Raw genomic sequence first — 14,174 nt, 5'->3', positions numbered from 1 at the left:
ATTTTATGTCCTGCAGGTGGGAGTGTGCCCAACCTGATCAACAGTAAAATGGTGCATGATAACGGCGGAGGAGCGTCCTGACGTCATCGTGCTTTTGTGTGATATTTCGCTTAGCAGGCATGCGCGGGTGCTGGAGCGGCTCCCGCCATTAATTAAGCAGCCACTTAAGGCCTTAAAGAGTCCAATCGAATGTGATTTTTCCTTGCCCATGTGATTTCCAGCTCATCGCACGGGAAAAACGGGTAGGCAGCCAGCTGACATTTTCACAAACCTCATCCAAGTGTATTATAAGCAGCATTGCCAGTGTGAGTAGTGAGGAGATTTGGAGATAGTTTGCTGCTGTTTGATTATTGGTACTTTGCAGCCTCATCTCTGTTCGATGCTTTTCCAGGCTTCATTTTCGGACTCACTGCTGTCTGCAAGGCCCTTGGAGGATTTGGACTGTGTGGACCCTTCGAGGTATCAGTCTTCCCTTACCATGGTAATGGGGATTGTGGTCTCTGCTGGAGGCACCTCCTCTGAAGAGCAAGAGAGGGGCAGAAGGGAAGAGGAGGCCACATGTCCTTGTGCAGCTTACAGGGGAGGGATCTGTGGGAGGAGAGCTGTAGGAACAAGGGGTTCAAGGCCAGCAAATAGTCCAAGGCAGAAAGGGCCACAGAAGATGCCACTATCCTGCTGCCAGGATTTACATGCAGCGATGCAGCTACCTTAATATGTCCAAGGTGCATTGCCGAAGGAGTCTCCACCTCTTGAGGGAGTGTGATCTCCATTCATCAGATGATTGGGCCTGAGATCAGCTCCAATTGTGTGGGTAGACACCCCATGCCTGTGGCTCTGAAGGTCACAATGGCCCTCAACTTCTATGCCTGCAGCTCTTTCCAGGGTACAGTGGGGGATCTGTGTGGAGTCTCCCAATCAGCTGTCCAAGGTTGTGTCAACTTGGTGACATAATCTCTGTTCAGACGGGTACTGACCTTTATTCTTTACCATATGGACGAGACCAGGCAGACTGAGCGAGCCAGAGGCTTTGCAGTGATTGCTGGGTTCCCCCGCGGGTGCCATCAACTGCACAAATGTGGCCATCAGGGTGCCAGCGGGTCAGTACGGTGCCTTCAGCAACAGGAAGGGATTCAACTCCATGAACCTGAAGAAAGTGTGTGACCACAGGATGCAGATTCTGCAAGTCTGTGCAAGGTACCCAGGCAGCTCCCATGACACTTACATCCTCAGACACTCCCAGGTGCCGAGGCTCTTTAGTGCTCCAGCCCAACTGGATGGATGGCTGCTGGGTGACAAGGGCTATCTGCTCAAAAGGTGGCTCATGATGCCTTCAGCTAGGCTTCCAAAGATCAGCTTCAACTGCATGCCATGGCTGCCTCCTCCATCCCGGATGTCTGAAACGACCCTTTCATTTGAACACAAAGAATACTCAGTGCCCGTGCAATAAAGTTCAGAGCCCTTACTGCACCAATAAAATAAAAAGGTGAAGCATACTCTGGCCATGGCAACAAAAGCAAAATTAATCTAATTTTGACAATTCCAAACTATTTACATAAACTTCTCTAGTCTTCAATGGTGCCTTTAACTTACATTTATGAATGCTACGTCTTGGTGCTCCCCCCTCGCTGGCACCAGCATTGGAGACAGCCTGCTGACTTTGCTTTCTTGTTGGCCTTGATGACCTTGGCGGTCATCTTCTGGCCAGTTGAGCCTGTGCTGGCCTGGGAGGGAGTGGCCAGTGCCACAGCTGGCATCTCCCCAGTCATTGCATCTTCATCAGATGCCACGGTCGCTGGCAGAGGGGCGGAGGAGCTGCTGCAGTCATCCAGAGCACCCTCAGAAGAGCCCGCAGAGATGACAGGCAGCTTGTGTGCCAATATGAGGTCACTCTGGACCTCCCTGTACCCCATTGATGGACGGGCACCTAGCTGGGATACTGGGTGCCTCATTCATCTCCCACACTGGCACTGACCGCCTGAGGTCATTGCCTGTGTGAGGGCTTGCAGGTCTGAGACCAACCCCAGAAAACCCTGAATCTATCCCTGGAGCTGCCTCTCCATGAGAGTCACCACTCTCTCAATGGAGGAGGCAGTGCACTCGACCATGATGGTCAACACAGTGCTCATGCTCCGCATGAACTCCTCCATAATGGAGACCATGGCACACATACCCTGATGAATCTCCCCCAGATCCTCCCGCACATCTCGCTGGACATCCAGCATTTGCCGCCTAATGGATGACTCCAGTGGCTCACCATCAGCCTTCCACCGCACATCATCCTGGTCCCCAGCGGTCCTCCAACTGCCAACACCCTGGGCACTCCCTGCCTCCGCCTGCACCTCAAGCGATTGTGAAGTACCCTCACCAATGTGCACCGCGATACTTTCCACCACTCTAATGCCCACTGAGGTGCTGGTATCTGCACTGGTGCCTGCTTCAGAGAGTGGGTGTGAAGCAAGTGCAAACGATGCCATGGTCGGAGCCTGCTAGTGGGCAGTGGTCCATTTCGCTGCTGTTCCTGGGCCTGCCCACCGTGCCCACCTGATGAGGGGAAAATCCTGCCCCATGTAGCCACAGTATTTATATGTTCAGTTATGTTCTTGTTCAAATGGGATTCTCTTAAGGTTAACTTGCAGGTTGAGTTGGTAGTTAAGAAGGCAAATGCGATGTTGGCATTTATTTCAAGAGGACTAGAATATAAAAGCAGGGATGTGCTGCTGAGGCTTTATAAGGCTCTGGTCAGATCACATTTAGAATATTGTAAGCAATTTTGGGCCCCGTATCTCAGGAAGGATGTTCTGGCCCTGGAGAAGGTCCAGAGGAGGTTCACGAGAATGATCCCAGGAATAAAAGGCTTAACATATGAGGAACGTTTGAGGACTCTGGGTCTATACTCGATGGAGTTTAGAAGGATGAGGGGGCATTTGATTGAAACTCACAGAATACTGAACGGCCTGGATAGCGTGGACGTGGGGAAGATGGTGAAGGGTCCATCCAAAACTTGGTTTGCATTTCCTTGTTTTTATTAATTGATGGGATGTGGGTGTCACTGAGAGGCCAGCATTTTTTGCCCATCCCTAATTTGCCCTTCAGAAGGCCGTGTTGAGCTGCCTTCTTGAACAGCTGCAGTACATGTGATGTAGGTACACCCACAGTGCTATTAGGGAGGGAGTTCCAGGACTTTGACCCAGAGAAAGTGAAGGATCCGTGATATATTTCCAAGTCAGGATGGTGAGTGGCTTGGAGAGGAACTTCCAGGTGGTGGTGTTCCCATGTATCTTCTAGATGGTGGCAGTCGTTTGTTGCTGCATATGAAGCACTTGAGTTATTTCGAGCATCCTTTCGAAGTTCTTTGGAGCGACGTTTTCTCCCGCCAGGATGCGCTGTTAACTTTTGCTGAGACCTGGATGCTGTCGCCCGCCTCGAGCGGCAGCCGAACGAGAGGCGCGCGCCATGGGGATGTTGCGCGCACCGAGATGGCGTCGCGCCGCGCGCACACGTTACACAGACAAAGTTTGAGTGGAAGAAGACTGTCTGCAGGACCGCAAACCTTAGGGTCTCATTACTGTAGGAGATGTTTCAAAAAAAACTTTCCTGAGAAGACGCCACCAGAATTTTATTAACTCAGTCGCAATTTAGAATTTTATCCTTGATCGCTGCGTTCTAAGAGAATTCTGAAGAACAAACGAAGGGCTTTGTATAGAGGTTCCTTTCTTGTTGCTCTTTCTCGTGGTTCTGTGGTGCCTCCCTTGGGGGGACCGTTCGGTCTCTTTGGATGAACACGACCAAGTCGTTTTTTTTTAAAATACCTGGCGTGGTCTGCATTTAACTAACGAGTGATGTACAAAACTAGGATAAAGTCGACACTTTTTGGAAAGAACTTCGTGCTACTTCTGTTCATGTGCTGCCCGCTTTTCGGAGAGATTTCAACAGGTAAGGAAGGATTTTAAAAGAGTAAAGGCGGACAACAGAATGTGACTTGCGTGGAGGAAATAATAGATTATTTAACGTGAAACCTCTGCCTGTATCTTCCAAGCTACCGAGCAGAACAATGAATCATAGGGAGCTAGCTATTCGGCCCATCGTGCCTCTGGTAGTGTTAACTTCTCTGGAACTTGGTTACAAAATTATTGCAGAGTTTTTGGTGCATTCATCAAACTTAAGGCTAACTTTTTGTAAGATGTTTGCAGCGAGAAAGAAACGATTTTTTTCTGGTTTCTCTCTTTTATGAGTTCATAGCAAACAATGCTGGAAAAGGTAAACTTGAATAAACTCTTCTCATTTCCTGTGTGCCTTGCCGAATGCATGTTTGGAATCAGGAAGCATCACGCTTCACGTTAACAAGCAATGCAGTTGTTTTTTAGAGGTTGCTAAACTCGGTGATTAACATTTGACCTCTGTTTCTGAGTTACATTTTCACCAGATTTCCATTTTGTACTGCAAGAACAGGCTTCTGATGTATTCCTTTTTCAATTTGGTTGCTAAAGTTTTTAGTACCCTAGGGATGAAGTGATTGCATTCATTTGAGGCTAATTTTGGTAGTGATTTCCTGTATTTTATTTAACTATGCAGACGTTGAAGGGACATTGCGACCAGAGGTTTAGAAAGGGGGGAAAAAGTACACAGTTCCTTAATGTTTGAGAGCAACGTTGCGTCTGTGTGCTGTGATGTTTGAGGATCTCAGTTCTGGGTATCAAATAAACTATTGCTGGCCAGTAACAAATTTCCAAACTTGAAGAAATTTTTTTTGGTACAATATTTTTGTATGTATTGGAAAACAGGATGAAAGTAAACTAATTTAATTGGACGTCTCTGTATGTTCACTTTTGTTGTCAGATAACGATAACTATTCAATTAAACCGCATTGCTTCTGCCCAGCAGCTGACTGTAGGGGAGAGTCATGATGTTGCAGATTAAACTGCATGTGTTAATCAATTGCATATTGAGGGGGAACCCTTCCTGGCGAATTCTTTGTCGGTCCCTCTAATCCATTTTTCTTCTCAACGGGAGGTGACAGATGCTTAGGTTTCCTGTTGTTCAAAGGCAAGTTGGGTTCTGCCATTTGGTACCACTGATGGGGGTGGGGGAGCCAAAAGCTCTCAAGTTAGTACAATTTCGATGGAATTTATTTTCATTTGGCTTTTATTATCCCCTTTTGAATGTACGAAGATAATGCGTGATAAGGGTCACCATTTCTTGGGATGGAAGGCATGCGAGAAGAGATCAAATACTGAAGTGCCCACCAGTGATTCTGAACTACGTGCATAAGGGGATAATTACTGCAGTAGTTTGAGAAGTGTAGATGTGTGTTAGCTTTCACTGAAATATATTTATTTTTTATGAACTAAAAGCCAATGATTGGAGACGCAGAGAATGTGTCAATAATGCAGATCAGGCAGCATCTGTGGGATCAATTAACGTCTTCAGTTAAGTTTTTAATGTTTATTTTTAATCCCTTTGGTATCATATTGCCACAGTATTAGCATTTTGATAAATTATTTCTAGGTGATAATTGCACCATAGAACAACTATCCAACAATGTGCTGAAGATTAATATTAATTTATAGGTATGAAAATGAGCGGAAGTTCAAACAAGGTCCTTCCTTATTCTCATGATGAACTTTGTATTGTCTTACCTGAAAACATGCTAACTATTTGCTCAAGTCTCTCCTGCACTCTAATATGCCATTTGACAGGCAGTGCCTCCAAGCAAGTGGCTGAAACTGGCAATGTGCATATAAATATTTGTATATAAAATCAGTTATTTATTCTGTAGCTCTATTTCATTGTGTCTTCTCCAGCAAGTCCTGTAGAGTAGATTAATGATAATGCATTAAAACATTTTTTTAATGGCCCAGATTTTGCATATGTATTGATGGCAAACCTGTCAGCATTCCTACTCCACAGAAACTGACAGTAATTTCAGGGTCCGCACATGCACGGAATAACAAAACCAGAAGTTGGTAACAGTGATTCAGTGCTTATCCAGAATGTTTTTGTTTCAACAGCAGACAGAAAATGTTGGAAAAACCCAGCAGGTCTAGCAGCATCTGTGGAGAGAGAAACAGAGTTAACATTTCGAGTCTGTATGACCCTTCTTCAGAGCCTTCTTCAGGGTCATACAGGCTTGAAATGTTAGTGCTGTTTCTCTCTCCACAGATGCTGTGAAACCTGCTGAGTTTTTCAAGCATTTTTGGGTTTTTTTTCTGATTTCCATCATCCGCAGTACTTTGTTTTTATATTAGTGTCTGCTGTTGACATGATTTTCCCCTGACTGTAATGAATGGGAGATCTAAGAATTGGTAAAAGCTTACAATCTTATGCTATTATTCTTACTGCAAAAGGCCTTGAAAAAGTTAATCTTGTTGAATGAGATGTAACTTGGTTTGTAACGGTGTACAAACTTCATAATTACTGCTAAACACTCTCAATGGCCCTGAAAAGCTCATCTTGTATTTATGGAATGTTAAAGTTTCCCATAATAAAATTTCCTCATTCTTACATTTTAAAAAAAAGCTTATGTTAGCTTTTTTCCTTAATCCAATCATCAATTATTTATTTTGCTACCTGCAATTGTAAATTGAAAGTAAAGGATTTAGTGGTTTTAGCTTCGTGATTTTGTGTCTGAGAGTACTTTAATGTGATTGCTTACCCTGCTTGCTGATATCGAAGCTGCTGTATGCTTGGAAATCCTCTCTACAGCATCAGATTTTAACTGTCATCAGGTAAGGACAAGTCCACGCAACAGGGATTGTTAAATCTGCTTTCTTAGAGCTTAGTAGCGAGTGCTGTAGCTTCACCACTGACCACAAAAAATCTAGGCCATTGTTGTTCCAGTGTAAGGCAGCTCATTGTTCCTTTCATACAGTGATAAATTTAGATAATAGTTCATGAGATTAATTTTTAAATTCAGTAATGCTGTGCTTCAGCATGTAAGCTTTTATACTTCCAAGAATGAATACTTATTTGCCATCTTTTCAAAAAGTTGAATGACACAGTTGTCTTTATGAAGTGAAACTCTCATTGGTAAATGCTTTTTCAGTAAAATACTTCAGGTATTGGATGTGGAATCATTTTTAGACATATAAGTGTTTTAGCTTCAATTTCTTGTTTTAGTTTTACATAAGAGCATAAGAAATAGGAGGTTGAGTAGGCCATTTGGCCCCTCGAGCCTGCTGTACCATTCAATAAGATCATGGCTGATCTGATTGTGGCCTTAATCCAACATTTCTGCTGCCCCTCCCATGACTTTTGACTCCCTTGTATATCAAAAATCTGTCGAACTCAACCTTGAATTTTGACCCAGCCTTCACTGCTCTCTGGGGTAAAGAATTCCAATGATTAATGACCCACAGAGAGTAGAAATTCTTGGACCCCACCTCTGTTTTAAATGTGAGGCCTGTTATTTTGAAACTGTGCCCCCTAGTAATAGATTCCTCCATGAGGGCAAATGTTCTCCCAGCACCTACTCTCTCCAGCTCCCTCAGAATCTTTTATGTTTCAGTAGTGAGCTTCCTCATCCTTTGTAACTCTAATAATAGGCAATTTCTAGCAATTAAGAAATTCTGTTTTTTTTTCATCATATCTGCCTTAAACAAAATGCCCTTTAAGTCAAACATCCCAGAGGCTAGGAATCATGCAATGAGTAACTCGCCTCCTAACTCCTCAAAGCCTGTCCATCATCCACAAAGCACAAATCAGGAGTGTGATGAAATACTCCCCACTTGCCTGGATGAGTGCAGCTCCCACAACACTCAAGAAGCTGTACACCATCCAGGACAAAGCAGCCCGCTTGATTGCCACCACATCCACAAACATTCACTCCCTCCACCACCAACACACAGTAGCAGCAGTGTATACCATCTACAAGATGCACTGCATGAATTCACCAAGACTCCTTTAACAGCACCTTCCAAACCCACAACCACTACCATCTAGAAGTTCCCCTCCAAGTCACTCACCATCCTGACTTGGAAATATATCACTGGTCCTTCACTGTTGCTGGGTCAAAATCCTGGAACTCTCTCCCTAAAAGCACTGTAGATGTACCTACATCACATGCAATGGTTCAAGAAGGCAGCTCACCACCACTACCACCTCAAGGGCAACTAGGGATGGGCAATAAATGCTGGCCTGGCTAGCAAAACCCACATCCCATGAAAGAATTTAAAAAAAAAAATCCGATTAAACCTAACTCACCTTGAGTCACTGCACTTATCATCCTAGAAACCTTTCCTCAGTCAAAGCCTAGTTATATTCTCAAGGATATGCTGTCTCTATGTCAGTCAATGGGAATACTGCAGAGATTGTAGGGAAGAACAATTTGAGTCAGGCTCTAACCTACAATGTATAGGAATCCATTTGTGAGATTTTCTACCTGTAGCATTGAAAAGTAAAGTAAATGAACCTTTGTGCATACCACACTTCCTCTGACCTGCATAAATAGATTCATAATGCTCAGCAAATTGTTGTAGAAAATGCAATGTGTTGGCAGGCTGTGTTACCTTTTCTGGTTGTGCAAAGAGATCCAGCCTAGTGACAAAAAGATTACCTATTGAACATAATTGAACCAAATCCAAAACACTACCTTCCTGTAATGGTCACGATGGGCAGACACATGGCTACACACTGGGTTTCCCCTTTTCCACAGCTTAATGTTGCATTCCACTGAAGAGGTGGCATGTGGGTTGTCCTAATATTGATTGAGACATTGTAGAAAATAGCCCAGTCTGTAATAAATAATCTATTTGTTGGGACTAAACCAGAGAAATTGTTTTAAATCTGGTTCTTATTTTGGTCTACTAACACTGACTAGCTGGGAAGCCGGCAGTATCTGTATAGCTCAGGTGCTGTCAAGGGAGATGGCCTCAAATCCACCTGCCTTTAGAAATTCTCAGTTATGATAATACAGGCCAAATGTTCCAAATGTATACAGACATTGTGACAAAGTGCAAGAATGCAATAAATGGTAATTCCACAGCCATCCTAGTTTGTCAAGTATAAGCTGCTCCCTTCACTTATCTATTTAATTGAACTGTTTTTTTTTTTAAATTCCTTTATGGGATGGGTGTTGTTGTCTAGGTCAGCATTCGTTGCCTGTCCCTAATTTCCCTTGAGAAGCTGCTGCCTTCTTGAATCACTGCAGCCCATGTGGCATAGGTACATCTATAGTCCTGTTAGGGAGGGAGTTCCAGGATTTTGACCCAGCAGTGATGAAGGAACAGCGATATAATTCCAAGTCAGGCTGGTGTGTGACATTGAGGGGAACTTGCATAGATTGGATGCTTACATACACTGTATTAAATGCCAACAATTTATAAATAATTGCAGAATACAAGTCTAAATTTCAAAAACTGATTATGCAAATTGTAAGGGCTCATAAAGAACTATATTTATATGAAGGAACAAAATTGCGATCTTGTTCTGTGCATTAATTATGACCAGTTCTGAAAGCGTTAAAGGTTTGTATGTTCTAGGTTTAACCTGAATGCAGGGGGGAATATGTTAGATGGTGTGCAAAGGTTGCCTTCTGTGGCATTTGTTATATTTTTACCTTCGCTATAAAGATTTTATGGTATTTTTATTCATGAGGTACGCAAGACAATTATTATAATTCAGCACATGGAGTTAATGAGCTTCTGAGGTTGCAATTGTTACCAGTGCTTATTAATCCATTATTGTTGACTGTATTTAATGCATTTGTAATGAGATAGGCTGACGAATTGGCAGTGATGGGAGGCAAAGATGGAATGGAGGAGGTGATGGCTGCTTTTAATTTAGGCATGCTATTCACAGGAGGAGGCCTTTACCAGTTGAAATTAGAAATTACATTTGAGCTTGATTGTTTATGAATTTTAAAATGAACAACTTATTTTGAAGGTGCATAATGTTCGCTAACATGGATTTAAATTTTAAAACAGAGCAATTAAGCTTACTTTTTATCATTTAAGGGTGGGCAGTCAAATGGCAAGCTTCTCAGCAAATCTCTACTTTGAAGTTTTGAATTTGAAGAAAGTGATACCTAAATAGTACTGTTGATGTGTATTGTTCCACATCATCAGATTTAATGTGATTTTTTATTCTCTTGTATCTAAACGAATACATCATGCTGAAACTCCTGTAATGGCATGGATTCTTTTGTCCTCTTCTTGAGGGGCATGAAGAATTACGTGGCTGCAAAGGATTTTATTAATTTAATGGATCCCATCTGGCAATATTTAAGTATCTTAGGTGTGCTTGAAGGAATGTCTGAATGGAATATAATCGGTTTTAAAACTTCAAAATGTTTTTTAGCTGTTGGTTCCATTGAAGACTGATGTTATATGAAGCAGTGAGACAGTTACATTGCTATATATATTTCACACTTTGATCTGGTTGAAATACAATGCTAAAGTAATCAGGTTTAATATTTGAGTCAGTTGACTAAAGTATTTTTGGTCATTTCAACAATAGACCATAACGCAAGCAAGCTCTAAGAAAATGTTGATTTGCATAGGATGAATCTTTATGGTTTAGCGAGTTAAACATTTTCAAATAATTGCCACCCTTGTGTGAATAAGCTAAACATTAAATTAAGGTAGGTAGCACAGACACATGAGATTTTTCAAAAGCTCAAATCCTTCAATGTGGTAACCATCCATCTCAGAAAACCCTGCAAATTGTTTTCAAAATCCCTCTTCCTTTATTACTTAACAGTATTTACTTAACTTGAGCGATAGAGAGCTGATAAAATTACACTGGGAAATATAGCAGTATATGTTTCTGTAATTGTGCTTCACTACATAGTTTGTATATTGATATCCGCGATCCATTTAAATTCATGAGAAATTAAAGGCAGCGCAAAGTATGAGTTATACTAAATCAAACAATCTAGACTGAACAGACCACTATGTTATGTAGAAGTGATTGAAGTGGTTGCTGTAATCAAAACAGGCATAAATGGACATAAAGATATTACTGTATTGTGGCAGAATTACTCTTTGCACATGATGCATCATATCACGCACGGCTATGTCCATACCCATACATCGAGACATAAAAACTCGTCTAATTAGAAGTTGATGACAAAAGTTGAACATTGTGAATTGAATAGCCAGCTGTCTTTCAGTTGTACGCAGCAATATGAGTATATGGAATGAAAAGAACTGGTCTGTGAAAAGAAGGAATTACCGTACTAATTTTTAAATTGTAGACGCTTCAGTGAGTGGCTTTGTACTGCTTTCCCTTACTGGCTGTGCATGCATTTTTAGATATTTAATTAGTTTTCATTGAATAATAGAATGAAACAGCAAAGAAGGAGGCTATTCCGTCCATTGTGCCCATCTTTGGAAGAGCTGCCCAAGTGGTTCCATTATCTCATCACAAAAACAAAATACTGCAGATGCTGGAAATTTGAAATAAAAAAGATGCTGGAAATATTCAGCAGGTCTGGCAGCATCTGTAGAGGGAGAAGTTTTGATGAAGAGTCATTGACCTAAAACTTTGGCCTGAATTTTTGCTCCCAAGGTAGTGTGAATCAGGATATATTCTGGCTCATCACACCTAATTTGGGAGAAACTCCCCCAAATGGTGGGATCTTTGCTCTGGGGGAGGAAGGGGGTGAGTGCAGGTTAGAGAGTGGCTTGTCACCCCCCCCAGAGGTAGCCTTGAGCTGCCGAGTGCCAAGTGGGGATGTTTAAAAGGCCCACCTTGGTTCTCTGGAACTTCATCTTGGTTGTTTTGTTAAATTTGAGACCTACTATTCCTCAATCCTCACTCTATCACTGCTCCACCCATTCCCTTGCGAACCTAATACCAATCCATGCCCTCCCAGCCACCCTCATGCCCTGTATAGCCCCCATACAAACTCACCCATTATCCACCATGGCCAGATCTCAGGAGCCATGTTGAGATGGAACAAAATAAAAGTCTAAATATTTACTATTCCCTTCCTATAAATAAAAGACACCCCTATTCATGAAAGTGCACTCAAAACATTTGTATCCCATAAGTAAAAATCCATTATAAAAACAAACAGACTTATATTCATAACCCCACAAAGACAGCTAATCCTTTATGGACCATTTTGAGCTGTTAATCAAACTGAATTTGGAATCTCCTACTGCGATAATGATAGGTTTTCAAAAGCAACCAAGCATTAATAATGCCATAATGATATCCCCTGGGATAATGTCAACAAACAGCTATTGTGACTGCTGTGCTAGACTTCTTTCAACTCTCTGGCACAGACAGGCTTTTTTAATTTTAAAAGGCTGGAGATTTAATTAACTTAACAGCTTGACAGTTCTGCAGACCTTATCTATCCTTCAGGAGCTTTTCCGACTGCTCTAAAAGTCCGTAACTCCCACACTGCAGGCTAAGGCCCTTGCTACAGTGAAAACTAGGTCTGTTTGAATTCTGCACTGAGTTCAAATGGTCCTGCTGAGTTCAACTTTCCCACATGTAAGAGTCATACCTAACTCCCTTTCCACCACTGACGAAAATGGGATCTGTCAGAAATGGGGGCAGAACTTTTGGATCTGGGATCCACCCGTCATTTTTAAAGGTTTGTGGAGACTCTGGGCAATTAACTCTTTCTCTCCACAGTTGCTGCCTTACTTGCTGAGCATTTCTGGTTTTTTCAGTTTGTGTTATTATAGTCCCATTACCTGCTCTTTTCCCATAGCTCTGAAAATTTCCCCCCTTCAAGTACTTGTCCAAGACCCCGCTAAAAGTTATTATTGAGTCTGCATCCACCACCTTGTCAGGCAATGTAGTCCAGCTCACACCAACTTTGTGCTTAAAATAAAGGTGGTTCTTGCTGCCCTTGGCTCTTTGGCCAATCACCTTAAATCTGTGTCCTCTAGTCACTGATGCTTTAACCACAGGAAACAGAGTAAATAGGAAAAAAACTGTCAAAACTTTTCAATATTTTGAACATCTTTATCAAATCTCTTCTTTACCTTCTCTGCTCTAAGGTGAACAATGCCAACTTCTCCAGTCTTTCCACATAACTGAAGTTGCTCTTCTAGACCTTCTCTAAGGCCTTGACATCCTGAAATTGGTATCCAGAATTGAACACATTACTTCAGCAGTGTTTTCTAAAGGTTTAGCATAACTTCCTGCCTTTTGTGCTCTGTCGTGGTGTGTTACAGTTCATTGAGAAAATCTTGAGGTTCTGTGATAACATGCACTTTTACATGCATTTTGTGGCCTGGAGCTATGAATAGTGATGGTAAAGGCTCCAACTTTCCATCGCCTGGCTGACCAGGAATCTTTCCCCTCTTACCACCTGCCACTGGCAGGATTTGCAGGTTGATACTCAACCTGCTTGGCTGTGTAACGAATGCATCTTCCTTGGCTAACAAGTCCTGGGGTGGGACTTGAACCCAGAAATTTTGGCTCAGGTTACTTACCCACTGTGCCACAAGACCACCAATCCTTTGTACTTTATTCTGCTGTTAATAAAGTCAAAGTCTCATGCTTTTTTAACACCTTCTCAACTTGTTTTGCTACCTCCCAAAGATTTGTGTACATACGTCTTCCAGTTCTCACTCTTCCTGTACTCCCTTTAAAATTGTTTAATTTATTTTGTATTGTCTTGTCCTCATTGACCCAACTAAAATGTAACTCTTTCGAGTACAAACCCGTTTCTATCTGTTTCAGATGAAGTTACATAGTTTTTGCCATTGTGAGATTTGAACTCTTGATGAAGTTAAGTTGTTTCATAGTTTGCCATTGTGAGATTTGAACTCTTGATCTTGGGGTATATAAACCCAGTACCATAACCACTTGGCTATTTAGGCATCATGACATGTGTTAAATTTAAATTTAAGTGTCTGCCCACTTAACCACTCTATGATCATCTGAAGTCTGTAAATGCCTTCCTCATAGTTTTCTATATTTTTGGTTTTGTGCCATGGCATAATTTTTAATCCTGTACTTGTACATCCAAGTCCAGGTCATTAATATACAGCATATCAAAAAGAGCAGTCGTCCTAATACTGACCCCAAGGTAATATCACTCCGCATTTTCTTCCAGTCTGAAAATCAATTGAACACGACTACTCCCTCTGCTTTCTGTGCCTTAACCTTCATATACACACTGCCACTGTTCCTTTAATCCTATGGTTTCAATTTGGCTAACAAGTTTATGATGTGCTGCTTTGCCAAATGCCTTTTGAAAACCCAGATAT

The 14,174-nt window shown here is 42.0% G+C and overlaps 1 protein-coding gene across 3 annotated transcripts in view; it reads left to right on the top strand.

Moving 5' to 3' along the window:
* Nucleotides 1–3,508: 3,508 nt before the first annotated feature.
* Nucleotides 3,509–14,174, top strand: part of ror2 (receptor tyrosine kinase-like orphan receptor 2) — a 341,044-nt gene continuing 330,378 nt past the window's right edge. For all 3 annotated transcript variants that reach the window (XM_041186822.1, XM_041186821.1, XM_041186820.1), the window contains exon 1: nucleotides 3,509–3,933. In XM_041186822.1, the coding sequence (XP_041042756.1) occupies nucleotides 3,840–3,933 (94 nt within the window). In that variant the 5' untranslated portion in view covers nucleotides 3,509–3,839. The remainder of the gene's footprint in view (nucleotides 3,934–14,174) is intronic.

Source organism: Carcharodon carcharias, chromosome 4 (assembly GCF_017639515.1).
Source record: "Carcharodon carcharias isolate sCarCar2 chromosome 4, sCarCar2.pri, whole genome shotgun sequence".
Classification (NCBI taxonomy): domain Eukaryota; kingdom Metazoa; phylum Chordata; class Chondrichthyes; order Lamniformes; family Lamnidae; genus Carcharodon; species Carcharodon carcharias.
Note: the sequence above shows the minus strand (reverse complement) of the source record. Positions and strands in the feature narration are given on the sequence as shown.